Below are 22,843 nucleotides of genomic sequence, written 5' to 3' on the forward strand. Positions count from 1 at the left end.
GAAATTCTGACTATTAGTATGACTTTTTTTGGAATTGTCTTGGCCTATTGGATTCAGTGGTAGGGGAGCTGAAAGTCACTGAATTCATTTGTTTCCAAAGAACAAGTAGAAGACCATTCAGCATTATGAAATATACAGGTTGAAACTTTCCTTTCTCCTATGCCACCTCTACTCCCAAGGATAAAGTATATAGTCTCACCTGAGTGATTAATGCAGAACTAACAAAACCTGGGACCATATCCCTGACTGCAACCTTTTTCTACATTTGCTTCCTTTTTCTAATTTATAATTTAACCTTCTAGTCCTTCTAATCTTTAGTTTTTTTATGTTATTATGTTAATCCTATAAACAGGTCCATGCTAACATGACAGCCGATTATTGGATTTTATCTTCCAGATGACATGTAAGCCTTTCCTATTTAAAATTCACACATGACTTCAGCAGTAGAATGTGATATTCTGGGGTGACAAGTCAGCAGCACACTTTCCAAGAATCATTACATAACCAGACGCTTATTCTACCTCCATTGCAACAAATGATGGCAATAAGTGTGAACAAGTGTTACGGAATTCAGTGCCTTCTGGTCTCTACTGTTCATGTAACAGTAGGGACTTTTGCACTTTTCTTTGCTCTCCGGTGAACTATATAACTGCCTCCCTTTCCCTTTCCATTCTTTATCAGTAGATAGAGGAGCTGTGAAGAATAGATGAGAGCCTATCTCAATCCGGTTATTGATGTCCTAAGAGCTTGCTCATTATTGAGTTCACAGATACGGTTATTCAATAAACAAGATGTGGTAAACTACTATCTCAAAGACTATAACTAATTTACAGACATGCTTTCCATAGAAGAGTGTTTAAAAATTGGGGAAATTTACCAAAAATTCTGCATTTCTGGCCTCTCTGAATAAAACCATCCTCTGGCAACCCTGAGTTCACATTGTCTCGTGGTAATGCTCTTCTGGGGCTGAGCAGTCACTGCTCTTTTAGTTGTGGCAGGTGCTTTCTAGTTTGCCATAGTTCTACTCGCTCTATTCCTTAGACCTGTCTCGCCTTACCCATTAAAGCCAAATACCAGGAGATGTTTAAGAGGGAATTTTGTTTCTGACAGAGTGTTTAAAAGAAGAAAGTGTTGTTTAGTTTATTATCTTCTGGACTGTTTGGTGATAATCTAATATAAGTTATACTGATAAGATTATAGGAAGTTTTATGGTCTTTGTGTTATATTTCCCCCATTTCTATTCTTAGAATGTAGTCCTTTCAAAATCTATTGAAAATGAATTATAATGTAGCTTGGATGGACTTTTCTTTAACTATTCTGAAAAGAAATGTTGGATTAGATACAAAATTTAACATGACACATTTTACTATTATTAATAGGCATTTGCCACCTGTCAGCCAAATAGATTCAAAATTGCTTATTAACAAAGTTGAGGGAATAAGTGGAAAATGTGTAAATAAATGAACTTCTACACTTTAGGATGTCTACATTGTGTGAAAGGATTTTCCTTGAAAACGTGCCAACTTTTTTTCAACTTTTGGATCGCATCTTATTATCCTAGCTGTAATTAGAAATCTTGTGAAATTAAGAACCATTAAATTCAATGAGTTTTCAGCATCGGAAATTTGCCCAGAGGCACCCAGCTGATGGGTCTGCCTAGGATTAGGCTTTCAGAGTTCTCCCTCCTCTCCTCCTATTCACTCTAAAAGGGAGCGTCTTCTCCACTTAGCTAATTAATTACACCTGCCAACAAGCAGATGGTTCTGTAGGCTTTGAAGCAGGGAAATAGCTAGGTGCATATCAGCTAGCTTAAGCTTCCTTCAGTTGCAATTTAGATTATAACTCTTGAAGCTCTGGAGAAAATAAAATATTAAACAATTACAAATGAAACAACATTTTAAACATATTTTATTTCAAAAATGTATTTCAGGCATTTATTAATAAAACATCATTCTCTTTTCCTCATGTCAGCACACACACACTTTTAGAAGGCTGAGGTTTAGCATCTGGTTTGCAACAATTCTTGCGAGATGTTGCCAGTTCATTGTTCTGAACTTCAAAGTAAAATGAGAATAGAGAACCGAATGGTTAAGTTCTCAAAATATTATAGCTTTTTAGTAAATAATGTTCTTGTGATGTCGTTGTTTAGTTGTAAGGAAAGATACGTATGTGACAATGGTGAAATGAGAACCGAGGGCACTATTGGTACTCTTATTAGCATTCCCACTACCTGTATTCCAGAGTTTTATGCTAATTTGATTAGTCTTCCTTTTTGTTTCCCTTGCATCTCAGCTAGGTAGCATGAACTAGAGATTATCACCAGAGCTTAATTTTCTATGCAAGATTCTTTCAGATATGATATAGCTGTATAAACACACGCCCTATAGAACTAAATTAGGCAAAGAACATGAACGTATACAAGATACTCTTTGTATTATTCTCTTCTGTAAAGTCTAGTTTAAATCTTTTTAAATTCACAAATAAATATTTAGTTTCAAGAAACTTCTAAAAATATTTTCTCTTGTTTTACTTTATATCTGAGAAAGTTTTAGTTAAGAGCTTTCTACTTTTAAAGATAATGGTATCTTTAAAATTGGACATATCCTTTTGTTAGTACTAGAATAAAAACTCTTCTGTGTACAATATGTTGTATTACCTTTTAACTCAGTGCATTTGTGAAATTAATGTACATAAAGAAAATATCCCAAATTCATAAGTAAAATCAGCTTCCATTTTCACTATTTTAAATAAAAGTTAGCTAATACGTATGTCTAAAGATGAATATTTTAACTATATCAAGCAAAGAAAAAAGACGATTTTGAAAAATGTTTCAAGAAGATATTTCAGTTATGATATTGAGAGGTATTTAATCCAATAAGTTCACCTAACAGAAGATACTGTGATAAGACTACATTTAACCACGTTTTAATTTTGGATTCCCTTTTTTCCCCCATCATATGAATCCAGTTTACCTTTACAGTGATTAGAATATTAAGCTTAATATTTAAATATATTTTCATTTATTTAAATTAATAATGTAAATATTTTGCACTTTTGCTTTCTTTATATGAATTACTCAACAAATAATAGGAAAGAAACTTTATAAGGGGAATAAAATTCGGATAGAAGAACTAAATGCCCTACACATTTAGATTCATCAATTTTATATTTTTAGAGATACAGCTATAAAGCATATAGAGATAGATTCTTTATAGGCTTATGAGTTTGGATATGGTAATTAAAATCATTTTACCCTATTCATTAAAGCAGAGCTTTCAAACACTAAGCATAGAGTTCCCACAGTACTTGACAATAATAAAATTGACTTTCTTTTAATTCACTTTTTAATTTTTATTCTTTTACCCAACTGAAGGGCTTTTCCTTAAGTGGGCTGAATTCTTGAAGATTTTTATTGTGCTGCCTTTTCCTCTGAATCTACTTTTGACAGAGGCAAAAGAAATGCACCTCAAGAGATGCGGTTGGGATATGGTCCAGACATCTACCAGAGCCAAGATTTTTTTTTTTTTAATGCACAGTTTTTCATGTAGAAAAGATCCCTTAAAAGCATAATTTTACCTTTCAACTCCATAAAATATTTTCAAAAAGGACTTCAGGGAAATTACTGTGAGTTCTTAATTATACTTAGAAGTAGATTACATAAGATAAAGTTGTGCCTCATCTCTGCTTAAACTGTTTTTTTTTTTTTTTTTTTTTTTTTTTTTTTTTTCCATTTAGATTACTCACTCTTTCCTTTCTACAATGGGGAGAGCACAGACTAAAAATTAAAACGCCAACTCAGCCATCAGACTGAGTTGGAATCATGGTTCTTTCAAACTCTTACCAGTTATTTAGCTCTCTAAACCTCAGTTTTTTCATCTGTAAAATGAGATCAGTAATAATTACCTCATAGGATTTCTGTAAGGATTAAGAGAAATACTTCATTATAATATTCACACAATGGCAGCATTTATGAAGAGTGTACAGTGAGGTGGCTGACCATGGGCTTCGGAGCCAGGCAGACAGACTTTGGAATCCCAGCCTGATCCCCAACTATGCATGAGGCATTTGGCAACTTGCTTGGTCATTGTGTGATGCACTTGCTGTGCCTTTGGGGTACAGAAATCCCACCCTTAAAAAAGAAAGTTCTGTATTTAGTGATTGTAATTTTATGGGTATCCAGAAGCATAATGTGCTCCAAAAAGGGCATCTGAAACTCATAAAAGTGGGTTAAAATAATTTATTTTATTTTATTTTATTTTAAATATTTTTTTTTATTTTATTGAGCAAATGCACAAACCCGTGAATTTTAACCTGGCCTAATAGTCTTGCCCTGGTTTTAGCTGTCTCTGAAAAGGGTATTTATGACAAAGAATGGAGAAAATCATCAAACAGGATAGAAGAGACCTGCTTATCAGAGAACTCTTCCTATCTTTCCCTCAATACTAATAATAGTTCACCAATTGAACATGTGCTGTGTGGCAGACACTGTGGTCAACACATACATACGATAACTCATTTTCTCCTTTCAGTTGCCTCGTGAATGTGGCACTGTGAGCTATCACCATTTTATAGAGAAGAGAACTGAGATATGGGGAGGATAACTGCAAAAAAAATCTCATACTTTTTATAATTCCCTGTCTGAAAGGCTGTTGCTGTATGGTGGAGTCATGGTTACCCAGTCCCCTGCAGACATCAACTTCTCAATAGTTTTCCCTTCTTGAATGTTGGCATCTTGAGTTGACTAAACCATCTGGCATTGTTAGACATGTTAGAATTTTTCTTTATGTCTAGCCTCAAGAAGCAAAGATCCCCAAAGCTTTTTAAATATTTATTTACCCTATGAAAGCAGAAACATTCTAAAATAAAGGGTGTTCCTTTATGTAATTTAGAAGACATGATAATACACATTACAGAGCAATAATGGACTCTATATCTTATGACCTCAGATGTTACTATATGAAAATAATTTTTACAATGGAGAAAATGATTGGGTGGTAGTAGGGACCATAGAATATTGTGTTTTCAAATTAACTCATTATTCTACAGTGGAAATGCCAGACCCTTGGCCTGGAAGGAAAGAGCTCAGCTCTCTTGTACAAAGACTTTGGAATTTATGCTAATTTATTTGAAGCACAGTGGTAGTGACAGCAGAGGTAAAAGCTACCTGGAGATTGCGAGGGAGGTTTTGTGACCTATATGCACCAACCTGATCCAAACAGAGGGAAATCTGGCAGCTGTAAATGCTGTCACAGAATATAGTTAGAGAAATGACAGGAAATGACTAAAGGGTTAACTCAACCAGATATCTAAGATACCTCAGTGTGGGAGAGATAGTAAGTTACAGAATTTATGATCTTGTTCTTAGAAATAATTTAACTTATGAAATACAGATAAACCCAATTTTTTACTTAACTAACTTTAGTAAGACATTTAATAATATTTTAGCTCAATATATCTATCTCTAAAATTGTTATTCTATGCACCAAACTTAATGAGGATTTCATGTATCTTTCAAGGGTTTTCATTTGGTTATCTTTTCTCCCCCAAAACCTGTACTTTAACCAATGTGCATAGGTTTTAAAATAGTTTAGATAAAGCTCCTGAACTATATTATTAACTTAGTTTGAAATAACTAGTACATTTTGAACACCTAGTACATAACTGGAGTTTTGTATACATTATCTGTATTTCTCATTGTAACCCAACAAAGTAAAGATTATTACTCTAATTTTTTAGATGATAGAAAAGAAACCTGAAGTAATTTGCCTGCGGTCATCTAGTAAAAGTACCCAATCTATGGTTAAAATATGAACTAATATATAAATAAATTGTGGTATATTCATAGACTGAAATAATACGGAACAATAAAAATGAACCTATGAATTAAAGCAACAGCATAAATAAATCTCAAAAAAGTATTTTCAGGGAAAGAAGATAAGAAAAAGGAATAGGATACATATTGTATGATTCTATTTCTATGAATTTAATAAGCAGGCAAAACTAATGTGTTGTAGTAGAAGTCAGCATAGTGGATGACTTTCTATGCTGACTTCTATGCATTGTTGACTGGAATGAAGCAGGGAAACTTTTCTGGAGTGATAGAGATAGGTTGTGTCTTTATCTGGGTGGCAGCTACTTGATACAGATGTACAAATACTGTATACATGTGTATGTAAAACATAGAGCTTAAAATTTGTCCATTTTACTGTAGTTAATGTATACTAATTTGAAAGTATATACAAAGCAATCTAAAAAGCCATTTCCCTTTCTATTTTGCCATAGTACTTGATATTTCATATTTTGACAACCAGTGCTGTATAAAATGATGATTGCTATTATTCAGTTATTCCTTCCTGATTTTCTCCAGACTAAAACTTCATTTTAAAAGAAAATTAATTTGGGCCTTCGTGTTGTGGCTTTTAAAATAATCTTCCAGTGTGGCTTGTTTGCAATCTTATTTTATGACTCCTTCTTTAATTTCTTATTTTGTAAAGTGTTGTCTTTATGTGTTATTTTTAAAATTAACATTCTAGGCATTTTAGCTGAGACTTCTAGCCCCCAAATCACATATTTATATTTTTAATATTCTCAAATATAGTCTTTTAAAAATCTTGACATCTTTGAAAATCATATAATCATTTTACAGGATTAAATCATTATTCCTTCTCTTGCTTTATCTTTTATATGCAAGTCTTTACATGCCAGCAACAAACATACATAACAATATTATTTATTATTACTGTCATCAAGAAAAATCATACTTTTTGAAGTCTTCTAAAAAAGGAATAGTGCAGAAATCACACATTGTGAGAAGAGTTATTAAAACTATACAAACTAATATAGTAGGTGAGATATTTGAAAGTGACCTTGCAGTATATCCCAGGCTTATTGTATTAAATCCTGTAAATAAAAGGGACAGATCATTTCTGAGTACTAATATGACTGTCCCCCTTATTGGTAATGAGAACATTGAACTCTACTGATTTGTTCTACTGAAGCAATTACATTTTCTGGAAACTTGGAACAGTTATTTAAGAGGATTGTTGTCTGTAATGAGGGCTTTCTGGTGGATAGAGGAATAAAAATAAGTGAGCTTTATGTAAAGGAGTGTTCTATTTTAATAACAAGAAGACATCAAATTTTTCATTCTTTCTCTTTACACCTTTGGTTGTGTTTGTCTGTTATCAGAGAGATAATCACCTACTGTGAATTTTCCCATCCATCTTCCAGAAGTCATATTTTACTATTTATAATTATTAATGTAGTTTTAATATTTTTCTAAGACATTTTAAAGTGTTATTTTCAAAACATTGAGCCAGATCTCTTAACAATAATAACAGAAATAAGTTTTGAGGGTTACATTTGATAAATTATTTTACTCAGTTGTTTGCCAATAACTTAAAGATCAGATTTTTAACAGTGTTTTGTAAATGTTTTACACATAGTAAGACCTTTCTTGAAGTATATAGAAATAAATCTCCTGCCTTTAAAAATTACTCTTCAAAGATAGTATTTAAGAGGATCAACTTCAGTAGTCACTAGGGAAGTGTAAATTAAAATGATACCACTATAAACCAATAAGAATGACTACAATGAGATACAACAAACAAATAATGAAGGCTTGACAAGGTCAAGAATCAACTAGATTTCTCATATACTGCTAATGGGCATATAAATGAGTTAAATTGGTTAAATAAAAAGTGATTATCACTATGGCCCAGCAATACTACTTCTAGGTATACACGCAACATAAATGTGTACATACAATCACCAAAAGGCATTTTCTAGGAAGTGCATAGCAACAGTTATTTATAATAGCTCAAATGTGGAAAGTATCCAAATGTCCATCAACGTAGAATTGACAAGCCATTGAATACCACACAACAATGAAAATAAACAATATAGATGAATTTCACAAACGTAATGTTGAGCCAAAAGGAGCCAGATGCAAAAGAATACATATGGTATGATTCTATATATGTAAAAGACAAAAATAAGGACGCATTATCTTGTTCAAAGTCAGGATAAGGGTTCTGATAGAGTGATATAAGGTGGAAAGTATGAGGAAGGCTGCTGTGGTGTTTGTAGGCTCAAGCTCTTGATCTGAGTGCTGTTACATAAATGTGTTCAGTCTGTAAAAGTTAATTGAATATGATATATGCACATCTATGTGTGTATATTATAATTCAATTAAAAAGTTTCTTAAAAAGCTTTACATTTGTTTGAGTCACAAGGTTTATGTTTTATACATATCCAGAAGATACAAAGTTTCTTTTGAGTCACTATAACGGAGACTGCTAGTTGTCACCAATATCTATGACCACTTTCTAAATTTTAAATGGTATGTAAAGTTTAGCTACTCATATGATCACCCAGAACCAATACTTTGATTCCCTACCTTCCATACACATAGCTGTGTTTCATTGACTTTATTCTGACCGATGAGATGTAAGTGTAATTGTGCTGTGGCAATTTGCAGAAATTTTTATCAAAATACAACATGTACTCTTGCTCTGTTCTTTTGTCCTTCATGATTTTCTCCATCTTTTGCATGGTTCTTGCCAGTTGGAAACTCCCCTTGTATTGAAGATGGTAGAGAAACAAGAAAAAAATAGAATCAGGCTCCCTGATGATTGTGGATTTTTATATAATAGCCTTGAATAACATAGCCAGATTTTTATATAAAAGAAAAATAAAGTCTATACTCTTTAAGCGACAAGCTAATCTAATACTGATTAATGCATTGTTAGTATGAATACCCAAAATAAGCATATTCCTTGCTCGTACCAATAAGTAACCACTATTTAAATAATTAGGAATTTAAAATTATAATAGAAACAACTATGTGATAAATACTGGGAGTACAATACCCCCATTACAGAATTGAGCAAACTGAGCTTCATAAAGGTCGACAAGGCCCACCTTTGCTTTGTTGAAACAAAACTGTATTATGAGCTTTATTTTATCCAGTTAACTAGATTCAGTATTTTGCCTTTACACTTCAAAGCCATAATAGAGCAGGATTTCTTTCCCCTACCACCTCTCTCCACCTACCTAGAGTATATTATCTATCTATTTATAATACAGCATATATTATGATTTTAATATGCAAGATGGATTTGTAGGGAGAATAGATTACAGGCAAGAAGTTAAATCTTGTATGAGATGATAGAACCTTAATTAAGTAGTAGTTGTGGATATAAAAAGAGACGCTATGAGAAATTTTCTTTAGAGCTCCATGGATGATTAAATATAGAAACAAAGGAAATAGTAATAAATTTCAAATTTTGAGTCTAGGTGACTTTGACAGCATTTATGTTGATTTTAACAGAAATAAGAAAATACAGGGAGAATACAAATCTGGGAAAAATTATTAGAAAAAAGTTAGACATGTTGACACACATATGGGATTATATAATAAGACAATTTCAGAAGGAAATCCTATATTCATAATTTGAGTACTGTTACAAGATAATAGATATTTTTAATTTTTTCCAGGGAATATCAATGAGTTTAAGTGGATGACTATTTTCTTAATATTAGGACAGAAAAAATATATTAAGATCAACATAAACGTATTCAATATTTTATGGGATTTATAATGTAAACATCTAGTGCATGTCACTAACATGCTATCACTAAGCAAGTAATATTTTTTTACCAAAATTGGTCACATTCTATGGATGTTATTATCATGATCATCAAAAACATTTGAATTTCTACTATGTGCTTGACACTTTCTTTGGCACTAGGGACACAGAGAGATGTACATCATAGTTCTAATCCTTTAGGGACCTCCAATAAGATAATAGAGACAAGGCGAGTACACAAAAGAATAAATAAGAAGGTAAGGTAGCATTTGCTGTATGTCAGATAAGTGGCTCGGGTAATCAGTGTTACAGGAGTTAGAGGAAGGGGGAACTCTAAGAATTAGGTGGTCATAACAGACCTCTCAGAGGAGCTAGAACTCAAAACTGAAACATAATGAAAGCTAAGAATTGTAGTGGACCCTGAAGTATGTATTAATAAGTTAGAACATTGCAACAAGCATTACTGAGCTTCATTCAGTTGAAATCAAGATATTATTTTCTATCTCAAGCGGATTTTCAGCCAGTGGATCTAATAATTTCTTCTTGAAATTGCTATACTCTGATGGAAAAACATTTAGTATCTGCATCCATGAGCTTTTGACTCTGATCATCGAGCTGAAGTATAGAAGGTTACATCACTCATTTACATTATCACCCTCTACCCCCTCCCAATACAAATGTGACATTTCAATTTTGCACACTTCAACTCTCCTTAAATCATCTGTATAAAAACTTCAAAGCTTGATTGATGATGAATGAGCCATTGTCTCCTCAAGCACCCGGTTCTCATTAGCCTTTAGAGTCTCAGCTTATTAATAATGAACCTTGAGGGCTGACCCAGTGGGGTAGCAGCAATTCATTGTGCTCCCAGCTGAAAGGTCTGGGTTTGGGAAAGATACAGGAATCTCTGGACCAAGTCCATTCCAGAGGTGATGTATTAAGTATCACAGGTGGATGATGTGAGCTATATTACTTTTGTATCATTATCTGCCAACAGACTTGTGTGGCTTAAGGTGATGACAGTGAGAAAGATACATTGCTTTATGTCTGAGAAATTCCTGTAACAGCTTTCTGTAGCTTCATCTTGAAAATGGGCTTTGCTGCCTTGGATTTTGATTCTTGATTCTGCCCTTTGACTTAGATAGACAGTATAAGTCTGATATATGCATCATTTAAATGCCCCTATTGTGATTAGATGAGTGCAATATTTCCAATCTTTATTATTTTAATTATCATTTTATTTCTAAGGTTGACCTGTAGATGCACCCCTGCAAAACACGATACTTAGATATACAATCAGGAATATTTCATCCCTGTTTATTAGATCTTTCTTATATCACACAGTTGGTAGGTTTTCAGTAGAATTAAAATGTTCACTGATAATATCGATCATATAGACTAAAGTGAAATACAGTGTAACTGCATTTAGAATTATAATCTTTATTTTGGAAAAAGAGAAAGATATTCAATCTTATTTACAAAATGGTTACAAATTGTGCATGGGGTCGATGCAACTTTGTAAATTTCTTAAACCTAGTATAGAGGTCATATTAATCTGTATTTTCAGCAGGGATGTTACACCACAATTAGGCCATTTCATACAGGGCAAAGAAAAAAATGCTATTATTCAGTATTTTACCATAGTTTTGGAGAGAACATATTTGCAAAATGTCAGTGATTCTGTTAATGGGCACTCATCCCCAAATTCACAGCAGTAACTAGCATTTGACAAGAAATGAAGAATACAAAGAAGTAATTTAAATAACACAAACATCTCCTTCTTTATTAGACTCATGAAAATGGAAATCAAGGAAAGACATGGTCCAATGGCTAACTTTTGTGGAGTGAATGACTAAGATACAAATACTTTCTGTCCTCTTTCAAATGTTATATTGGCACTTTATACCTTTCTGAAAAATGTAAGGACAACGTGAGGTAGACTTACAATTCAATATAAGGAAATTTAGGCTTCTCTGTAGCATATACAAGGTGATTTGCACAGGCTTAGAGAAATTTGGTCTGTGTAGGATAGCTGAAGATCATCATTATTCACCTGGTAACTAATAATTGAGTTTGGTGTACCAAATAGGTTTGGGAATAAAAATGCCTTATAAATATCAAATGTATTGTCTACAGTAATATTGTATATTATCAGTTATATGCCTTTTATAAAATAAATGCTGTTTTTCTTTCAGTTTATAAAATCTCTAACCACAGAATTATACATATATATTTTTCCTTAAATTCAAGATATTCTGTATAGATATTTCAATTAATCAAATATTTATTGTATATCTCCTTGAGCCTTGCGTAATACTAGAAACTGGAGATATGGCTTTGAACAAAACAGAAACAGCTTCATACTTTCTGAAACACAGGACCAGTCAAGATAACCTATAAAGTGTTTATGGGAAAAGATAACTTTCATTCTTACTTTGATTTGGTCAGAATGTAATTTAAAATTAGGAACTACAATAGAAGTTCCCTTATAAATGTTGGTTGCAAATTCCATAGTACTTTTTTTCCCAATTAAATCTAAGAATTATTCATTGAGTAACTATTGCTCTAGGTTTGATGCTATAGATACAGCACTGAAAAATATGTCTTACCTTCATGGGGCTTAGTCTAATTATATTTCAGTTACAAATGCTATGCTATATATAAGTTAAATTCAAGATATTAGAAAATAGTGTAGATTACAATTTACTCTGTATATAAAAAGATTCATGACATCTTTTACTTGACTTGCATGCATTAATCTAGTCAGAAACGTTTGAGACACAAACATATTTAAGTGTTTACTGGAAATTTTCAGCAATGAAATGATACTTTTTTCATCGGTCATGTCTAATATATCTTACTATATTTAACCATGACTTTTATTAAAAAGAAACAGTTCTGTTTTGTGAACTTGCCAGAAATGTTTGTATATAATATGATAAGAAAACTCATAGTAGCTTTTTACTATCAATTGATTAAATGACCAAGAATCCATCTGTGTCTCTCTCAATTTACTCTGATACATTTTCTGCAGTGGAAGTAAAATACAATGAAATGAGATACTTTGAGCTCATTCACGCATTCAACATTTTTCTTTCTTAGTTTCTGCACTCATCCAGACATTTTGCATCTTTGTTTGGGTATCAATTAAATGTGTTCCTCCTTTGCCTATCTTTCTTAATGTTTATTTGTTACTTTATTTCATGTTAGTGAGAGGGAAACTGTTGGTTGGTGCAACACAGGTGATTCCTTGGTAAAGTCTTTGATAAAACTTGTGGAAAACTTTGTTATTCTTGTGTGTTACCACACGATCTAAATATAGCCATACATTTTTGTACTCTTACTAGATCAACATCTAAACAAGCTTTTCTCTTTTCCCAGTCCTTGTCCCTCTTTCTTATCTTAAAAATGCAGTCAAGCCTCCGCAGTCAACCAAGACAGAAACATTAGGTATTCCTTCTAACAAGTAAATAATTTGTATTTCTAAGAACTTTCTTACAGGTTAGTATCTATTCTCTAGAATTTTTTTTAATCCAGAAAGAAACCTACCTGAATATATTTTCTCACAAAAATAAGTCAAATTCATATTTTAAAATTGTAAAATTACAAAACCAATGAAAACTTTAAGAATATATGTAAATGCTATTATAACATTACTTTCTGACACATATTTAGGTAATCAAATTAATCAAAAGAAAAGTGTAAGATTGTACATTAAAACTGTCCTATAAGTGTCAGTGAAATTCTACATTCTCTGATTGTGAGGTTTTGATATTCAACAGCAGAATAGGGTTTATACCAAGCATAAAGGAAAAAAGAATATTTTCAAGGAAAACAAACAATACACAAATAAACTACCCATCATTAATTGCTAAACGTTTATAAATCCTCCTGACCAGAATTGCTAGCAGATGCTGAGTTTTGAATTCGGGATGATAAAAGTATCATCTGAATTGACCATGTGTATTAATTTGAAATTTTAACGTGTAAGATTATGCTGGATTTTTTATTGTCTCCTTTCTAAATCCCTTTTCTGAGTAAAAGCCAAGCTCTCGAACAGACTATTTCTAAGAAACAAATGTCAACATTCATAGCAGATTAATATTGTTGAAGAAAGGGATTTGATAAGACTAATATTCAGTATAATATAATCTGATTCTATTTGAAAAATTTTAGATAGGAAGTTGGAGATGGATACTGTGTTCCTTTGTACGAACTATTTGAAATACAATGTGACTCCTGAAAAATACACACTCTTTCAGCAATGTTTGAGCTATTACCTTTCCACTTTTTTTTTTTTTTTTTTTTTTTTTTTTTTTTTTTTTTTGAAGTAGGACTTTTCTAAATGTAGACTGAAAAATAACCTTTATTTCCTGGATAGCAGTCAAAATCTTCTTTCTTTGTCATCTAATGGAAAATTATTCCTAGAGCAGAAGAGCATCACCTAATGTCTCATGAGAAAGCTATTAGTATGAGATCGTCACATTTCTTAGATAAAAACTTAATGCCAAACATTAATGTAGAAATTCATTTCACAATCTTTCTTACGTCTTACATTTCCCTTCTGCTTTGATGAAGGTTGTATGGTTAGGTCATAAAAAATAATGAACTGGGTTTTAGAAGTAGAAAGATGATCTAATTTCTTTTCTTTTTTTCCCCCTCACCGAGAAAATGGAACCAATAGTCACGGAAATGACTGATGATGAAAATGGGAGTGATTTTAAATGTAGAAAGGACTGCAATATCAAAATTAATCTGGAGGGTTTCGTACATGCAATGCAGTAAGGCACTTGGGATGTGACCACCAATCCACAAATAACCCTCTTGTGGTGCCACACATTCCTTTCGTTTATCCCTTTTCAGTTTAAGATGACTCCTACAAATTTAGCTTGGGGTTCTACACAAGAGAGATGAGTTTCTCAAGGCTACCGTGGGAGATGGTGTCGGTTGCCTTCCCAATATCCATGTCCCTCTTCTTCCTAACTAACGCTCCTACTGGTTTGGGTTTTGTCCCAGCAGCAATATTTCCACCTCAATAGTTACTTATTTAATCTCTCTTGTGGTAGGGAGAGCCGTGGGATATTGTTCTGGCCAATGAAATGCAGACATGATCCTAGAGGAGAGCATTTCTTCCCAAATAAAAAGTCACAGGTTCACTACAAGGAAGTCTCTTGCTTGCTGGTCTGACTTCATCCTGCCTGCAATTCAGAAAGGCTGCAGTTCAGTCTTTAGAAGTAGCCGCCATCTTGTGCCTGAAATGAATAAAACTGACACACTGAGGATGGCAGAACAGATAGTGGGCACTGTGGAACACTGAACTAATATCTGCAACTGCCTCCTACAGGCTTCTTATGTGAAAAAAAAAAAAAAAAATCTCCGTTTCTATAAACTGTTAATTGGGTTTTGATTACTTGTAGTTGAACACTTTATGGACTGATGCATGATTTCTCTTAAATTGCTTTTGTATTGAACAGTAGGTGAAAATGCAGTACATATTGGGCAGGAAGGTGCTATGTGTAGTTCTAGCTAATTTCTTCAAATAATAAGAATAATATTTTCAGAGGATATATCTCAGTTTTTATTTTCCTGGATAACTTAAAGCTATCCAAAAGAGAATTCATTTCTGTGGTCAGTCATTGTTTGTGGAGGACAAATTAGCTAATCAAGCCAGTGTTGTGAAATAAAGAATCAAGTACAAATTGGCTTTAGTGCATGTTATCCCACAGCCATATCCTTATTTCAATGAACCACAGGATTTGTTATTCATTATTTTGTGTTGCTAAGAATAATTGGCAATCCTATCGATTTCATTTGAGATGGTAACATTTTTGTGATTGAGGCATTAATTTTAGCTTCCACTTTGTGCTAATTACTTACCTACTGACTGCAGTCAATGTCACCTTGGCTGAAACAATCTCTCTAAGGATAATTTGACAATTGATACCAAAAATCTTAAAAATATCCACACTCTATGACCTTGGAATGTCATGTGTGGAAATTTGTTTTAAAGACCAATCAGAAATAAATAAGTTAAATTACCAACAAGAGGGGTTGGTTAAATAATTACTATTTAATGTATACTATGACATATCCTATTCTCATTAAAATACAGAGTAGTATTTACTATTAAATACTCATTATATAATATTAAACAAAACAAGATTATAAAATATTATTTCAATTCTAGGCAAGAAAACAGACAAAAGACTGTAACATTTATACCAAAATTTTAGGAGTGTTACTCTCAAAGTGCACAAATATGAGTGGTTGTTTTTCACTTTTGTAATTTTCAATCCTTTCAAATTCCTGCAATCAATGTATATGATTCAGTGAAAGATATTTTAAAAGGTTTCTTGGCTATTAGCAGCATGACTCTAATTTAACATTGAAAATAGTTAAGAGCAAATCGTTTTTGTTGATTATCTTTTCATCAACAAGCAGTTTGACAAAATATTTGTTTCTTTGTTTTTTAATACAGAAATCCTAAATGGTGGAGTCTATGTAGACCAGAACAAATTCCTTTGTTATGCGGACACCATTCATTGGCAAGATATTGTTCGGAACCCATGGCCTTCCAACTTGACTCTTGTGTCAACAAATGGTAGTTCAGGATGTAAGTAGAATTATTATTATTTTTAATGTCTCAAAATGTTCTACTTTATTTGGAGATGAATGAGTTAGGCTTATCATGCCATTACTAATATTTTGAACTTGGATTGCACTCATTGAAATGTTCAGTTGTATGTGATAGAACAAATGGCTGACCAACCTTTTACTTCTAGTTAATTCTCTTTTGGGAATCATGCTTCCTCTTCACAAATTCTCATTGTGTTAACATGTTCCTCTTTGCTTAATTTAAATTACTTAATCATACTTCCAATGTACAAACCTGTGTCCCACTATCCACAAACTTAAGGCTGGTATCCAACCATTGCTTCAAGTCTCTGTGACCCGTATACCATTGAGACAAAGGTAGTAGAACAAAAATGTACCTTCCTATTCACTGTAATTTTTTAAATAAAAAAGTAAAAACTAGTGAATGTTGCAGAATTCTTAAGCCTTCATTTGCCCCTGAAGACTTCATGGTCATACTTAATGATTTCAAACACTTATGGAATGGAGAAATATAGATTTCATATAAAAGAAACATGTTACAGTCTGATTTTAGTCATTAGTCTAATAAACTACTGAATTTCTCATTCTTAAATTGTGTATTCTTTTTACCACAAAGAATTTATCAGATTTAAAGTGTTTAATATGATTAAATAATAAGCAAATAATATTTGAACCATGATTTAAATCTTTGAAAATTATTCTGTCTGGTATCTCTTTCATTTTCATAAAGCAGGCTATGTTGTCCCCACATTTATTACTACTGACATTTGTATGAGAACAGAATCTTTATCAAGTGTTAACCTGGGTTTTATATTTCTCATCTATTATATATTTCCCAGCTGAAATCATAACTGTCTCAACATAGTTCAATAATTATTTGCTATATTACTGATTGTGTTATGACATTTTTGTGAAAAATCAAACTCCAAGGGACAATTATTAAATTTCATCGTGGCCCTAATAATATAATGGGGAAATATGAATATATTTGATCAAAACTGACAGCTGTGTTTTTAATAAATGGCTAAAACTTTATGTAAAAAGTAGAGTAACATAATTTTCTTGTCACCTTTGAGCAGAAATTTGTATGGGATTTTGTCTTTGTGGTATTCACGTTGCCTACTTTGTAAAATTACCTGTGAAAAAAATGGAATCTTTTCACATTAAGGAGACAAATGATGTGTTTCAGAAATGGCTTCTGTTTTCAGTCTGCCCATACTATTGCACATATTATATTGGCGGGGTAGCGGTTGTGGGGCATGGATATTGGTTGGGTAAAAGGAAAGACCTGCTGACTATCAGCTTATCAGACTGACTAGTCTGTAATGCATGAATAAGATCAGGCAAGAATAAAGCCTGAGACAGAAGCCAAAAGGGAAGTGTGCCCACCAGCCTTACAGAATTTGGAGCAGGAAAGGTCTGAGGGGTTTGCTGCACTTTCACAGATGGTGTCTCTTTGTGCTATTCTTTTTGAAGATAAATTTGGATGGTTGTGCCTATAATTAGGCAACTGTGGCTGTATTGTTTTTTGCATGTAAATAATTGCAGGTGCAAAAATTATAAATGCAGAGTAGAGTCATAACCAACGGTCTTTTACAAATTACGAATTGATTGCCAAAGTTTTATTATTTACATAGTAGTTTTATTTGCTGACACATTATATGTATCACATGACACCATAGCTGTTAATAATGAATTGACTATTCTTTGACTATTAGTTTCCTATGATTTTATCTTTAGTCAATTTATTTCTCTGTCCTCTCCCCAGGGGTGATCTCAGACACTCTCAGGGCTTTAAATGCAACCTCTAGGTTGATGACTCCCTAGAACTACATACCACCAACCAATCTCTCAACCAGGTTAAAAATTTGGTGGGTCATTATTGTCTTTACTTTCACTTGGCTCTTGGCAGTTAATCACTGAGTCATCCTGATTTTTGCCCATTTCTTGATTTTACATATTTATTATTATGGTTGCCCTAGTTCAAGACTTCATCTGTGTCTAAATTACAAAAACAAACTCTGAATTTTTAATATTTTCTGAGGCAATGGACACTGCAGCAGCTTGGTGAAGCCCGTTGACCTCTTCTCGTAATATTTTTAGAAGAATAAATGAGCACAAAACAAATACTTTAATTCATGAATGCATAGCAACCAATAAATACATAAAATAAATTACAATGGATTATAAGGAAAACAAGTTAGGTTGAGATACAGTTATCAAAATGCTTAAGAAACAGATACCTAATATGATAATATGCTTATTAGTACATTAAATTATAAATATTAGCAGTAGGATTAATATCTAATATAATTTTCAATCAGTGATAGGCATAAATAATATATTTTAAAGGGAAGTCTCTTCAACAAATGATGCTGGGAAAAATAGATATTCATGTGCAAAAGATTGATCTTGGGCCTTTATCATATGCCATGTTCAAAAATTAACTCTAAAGCAAATTACAGACCTAAGCATAAGACTTAAAACTATAAAAGTCTTGGCAGAAACTATGATGACAAAGCTTTATGATTCTAGGTTTAGCAATACATTCATGGATATAATGCCAAAAATACCAAGAGCAAAAGCTAAAATAGACCAATGGGATGATATTAAGGAGATCTAGTCACATGCTACAACAATAAATCTTGAGGACACTATGCTAAAGGAAATAAGCCAGTCACAAAAACATAAATACTGTATGATTTCACTTACATGAAGTAACTAAACTGTCAAACTCACAGAAAACAGAATGTAGAATGGTGGTATCCTGGGGTTGGAAGGAAGGCTAAATGTTCAATTCCTCTTTAACGAGTCAAGTTGTAATTGTGCAAGGTTGAAAAAGTTCTAGAGATCTGTTGGAAAACAATGTGATATACTTAACATTACTAAACATACACTTAAAAGTGGTTAAGACTGTGAAGAAAAGGTCTGAAGTATCTATAAAAGCAATTAAAAATGATACTCCTTAAAAATATGTTATTTAGGAATAATTATAACCAAGTTATATTTTCTAAAATTTACTTGAAGTATTTAAATTCAAACTTCAGGAGGGTTATGGAGAAGTTCTCAGCCTTTTGAAGAAATCCTTTTTTTCCTCATACATCCCTAGTAGAAATTATTACCTATCAACTGGGCTTATTCAATAAACTAATCCTTCGAAGTGAAAAAATCATATAGTGAATGATGTTTCATTTACTTGGAGCACTATAGTAATGATCCTCAGCACCACAAGAATATCAAAATGATGTAAATAAGTTGCCCTCTAAAATTTAAGCAAACAGGAATATACAAGAATATTAATATGGAAAAATAGAGAAACAATGATTTCTCATCAGAGAAGATGGTATAGTTCAGAGAATGAATTTGGGAGCCAAATTGGTTTTTTTGAAACCTGGCACTGCTGCTTACCAGCACTTTGACCTTAAAAAAGTCATTTATGCCCTCAGCCCCTCCATTTCCTCACCTATAAAAGACAGAGTGTCAAGAGCTGAGCTGAGTGGAGAGCTAAGCTACTAGGTGACAGTGGTCAATTCAGACAAGCAAAAATGTGGTAACAGTCAAGCTTTTAATCACTTACTGCAATGGTTTATTCAAGACTAAACCAGCGAAAGCACCAATTTCACTGTCTCATGTTTCCCCCATAAAACAGTGCCAGGTGAGGGTCAGATGGATCAGTGCAGACATGGGGAATTGTTTCACTGAGGAGGGAGTGGGAAAAAACTGTTCTGAAAGTTTTATGAACCTGGAAGCTTGAAGGAGAAAGGGGTGGGAAGGCCTGAGTGAAAAGTACTGAGGATGGAGTCAGAGTGGAGAAAAGGTGTCTTCCAGACCCCCTTACTTCCTCCCTATAAGGAGATCTTAGTGAAAGCATCTAAGGAAAGCTGCTATCAAAGGACCTTAATAAAGAGGTCTCTGAATAGCGTGCCTGGGCCAGGATGGGAGACATACATGAGACATGACTGGTCAGCAAACCCTGAGTCTCACTGCAACTCCCTTAGAGACTGCATTGCATTGACTGGGCACCAAGTCTGGTGTGGGAGGACAACTTTCCCCCCAGGAACCCTGCCAGGTAAAGTAATTGCCTGTGCTCCTGCATGAAAGATCACACATAGGTTTTTTTTGTTTGTTTGTTTGTTTTGTTTTTTGTTTTTTTTTTTGCCCAGGAGCTGTTATTATCATCAAATTCATAGGCCTATTATGAGCAATAAATGAGTTAATGTGTCAATCCAAGGGTGATTTCTTATGACAAAAGAATAAGGGACTTTCCAATTATAATTTTTATATGAATTGACCATATGAGGACAGAAGTATTTTTAAAATATGTGACAGTTATATTTTCATTATATATTCATTGACATTTAACTATGTTTCTACATTTTAAGTGTGTTTTAGTAACTAGAAGGTAGTCTCTCATAGGTGTAGCTCATCAAGACATTGAGAAGAACAAACCTCAGTGGCTCCAGACCCTGCAACCTTTATCTTTGATTACACTAGGTACATCACTTATTCTAAGTTGCTTTCTAGAAACGAATACCAACTAACAACTGAAGTGGGAGAGGGGGAGTTGACAAATTCATCAATACCACTGTATTCATGAACATAATTCCAGGACTAATTACTTGTTTAAACCAGATGTTCTGCCTGCATTCAAACTATCCATGTTTTAAACTTTTTTTCAATGACTTTTACATATCACAGTAATGACCCACTCCTAATTAATGTTGCACTTTGTATTATATATATCTAGCTTTCTTGAAATAGAATTCTCAAGATAGAGTACAGTTAAACCTGATTTGTTACATTACCAACTTGTGTTACTCCTTCCATATGAAAATATTTAGGTAAAATAGATGTGCCTTTCTAAGGTACTTTGTAGTAAAGCAAAACAAAATTAAAAAGCAGCAAGAAAATTTACCCTCGATGTATTGTAGTACAGCTTCAGTTTGTGTGCATTAGACATACAACACATCTAACTTTGCATAAACGTATACATGGAATGAAATCACACGGACTGTTTTCAAAAGATATTTTAAAATAACACCCTAAATTAGGGAAATAGGAATATATGAAAAAACATTAGACATGGAAAGGATACATTGAATTTGTGTGAATCCAAGAAGATCATTTTTCTAAAATACCTGTAAAATAGATTTTTATGGACCTGACTTAATAAAACAAAAAACAAAAGAACTTAAGATCACTTATGAATTCAGATGCAATTTTTCTGAATAAAATATTAGCAGTGAGAACTAACAGAATCTAAAATGTGTTTTAAAAAAGAATGCACTAAGATCAAGTGGCAGCTCAGCTGCCTTTTTAATGCTATTTTGAGAAAGTAAGGACTCGCACCTGACCCACACCGTAGATGGCCTTTGTCACTACATTTATAAGAAGAGGCTTTCCAGGTCAACTGAAACTCACTCTAGGAATTAACTTTTACTAAAGAACATTACCAGAAGCAAGCACAGTACACCTGCTAGCCTGGTTTTCTTGTCTCTTAGTTCCTTGAGATGAAAATGCATTGTTTCACTTTTTGAGTACGGCTTTTCAATATGCATCTTTATTTTATTTTCCTTTCTTTTTTAAGACTGGGTCTTGCTCTGTCACCCAGCTGGAGTGCAGTGGTGTCACAGCTCACTGCAGCCTCGACCTCTTGGGTTCAGGCATTCCTCCTGTTTCATCCTCCTGAGTAGCTGAGACCACAGATGCATGTCACTACACCCAGATAATTGTTTCTTACTGTTTGTAGAGAGTGGATCTCCCTATGTTGGCCAGGCTAGACTCAAACTCCTGGACACAAGTTATCCTCCTGCCACAGCCTCACAAAGTGCTAAGATTACAGGCATAAGCCGCTGCACCCAGCCTTCATTTTTATTATATATGATAAGTTCCTCTCAATCAACCTTTTACCAAATTGTGTGTATGTGTACATATATATATAATTATAAAAATAATTATAAGAGCATGGTCATGGAAAGTGAGTACTTCTTCTTTAATAGGGGATGTGACATCTTGAAGGCCTAATTGAACTGGATAAGCCATTGAGACATATAGGGTTTAACCTATAAATTAACTTTGACAAAGTTATGTAACAATTTTACTAATATCTTATCAAGAGAGTCATAGAGGTTATGGGATGGGCTTGAAACCAGTTTCTGGGAGTTCGATTCCTTCCTTTCTCATTTAGGTTTTCCCGAGGCTGGCTCTTCGAATGTGTGGTAAGATGGTGGACAGCCATAAAGCCACTCTAAATTAGTAGATGGTTGTTCGATTGTTAGTACTTTTCGTTTTGAAGCAAAGGCTTCTCAGATCATAAAGATTATTAGTATAACTGCTATTAGAGAGATAAACGACCCTATGAATGAGATGATATTTCACGTGGTGTATACATCAGGATAATCAGAGTAACATCGAGGCATACCGGATAGGTTGAGGCAGTGCTGTGGAGAAAAGGTTAAATTAACACCTATGAATATAATGGTGAAATGGATTTTAGCATAGATCTGCCTAAGTGTATAGCCTGAAAACAAGGAGAATCAGTGGACAAAGCCTCCTATAATGGTGAATACTGCTCCTATTGATAGGACATAGTGGAAATGCGCTACAACATAATATGTGTCGTGTAAGATAATATCTAG

The 22,843-nt window shown here is 33.2% G+C and overlaps 1 protein-coding gene across 5 annotated transcripts in view; it reads left to right on the top strand.

The window, feature by feature from the left end:
- ERBB4 (erb-b2 receptor tyrosine kinase 4) overlaps positions 1-22,843 on the top strand; it is a 1,170,744-nt gene that overhangs the window by 739,871 nt on the left and 408,030 nt on the right. For 4 of the 5 annotated variants that reach the window (XM_050751368.1, XM_050751370.1, XM_050751367.1 and 1 more), the window contains exon 4: positions 16,069-16,203. The exons of the other annotated variant lie outside the window; for it this stretch is intronic. In XM_050751368.1, the coding sequence (XP_050607325.1) occupies positions 16,069-16,203 (135 nt within the window). The remainder of the gene's footprint in view (positions 1-16,068; positions 16,204-22,843) is intronic. 5 annotated transcript variants of the gene reach the window in all.

Source organism: Macaca thibetana, chromosome 12, assembly GCF_024542745.1.
Source record: "Macaca thibetana thibetana isolate TM-01 chromosome 12, ASM2454274v1, whole genome shotgun sequence".
Classification (NCBI taxonomy): domain Eukaryota; kingdom Metazoa; phylum Chordata; class Mammalia; order Primates; family Cercopithecidae; genus Macaca; species Macaca thibetana.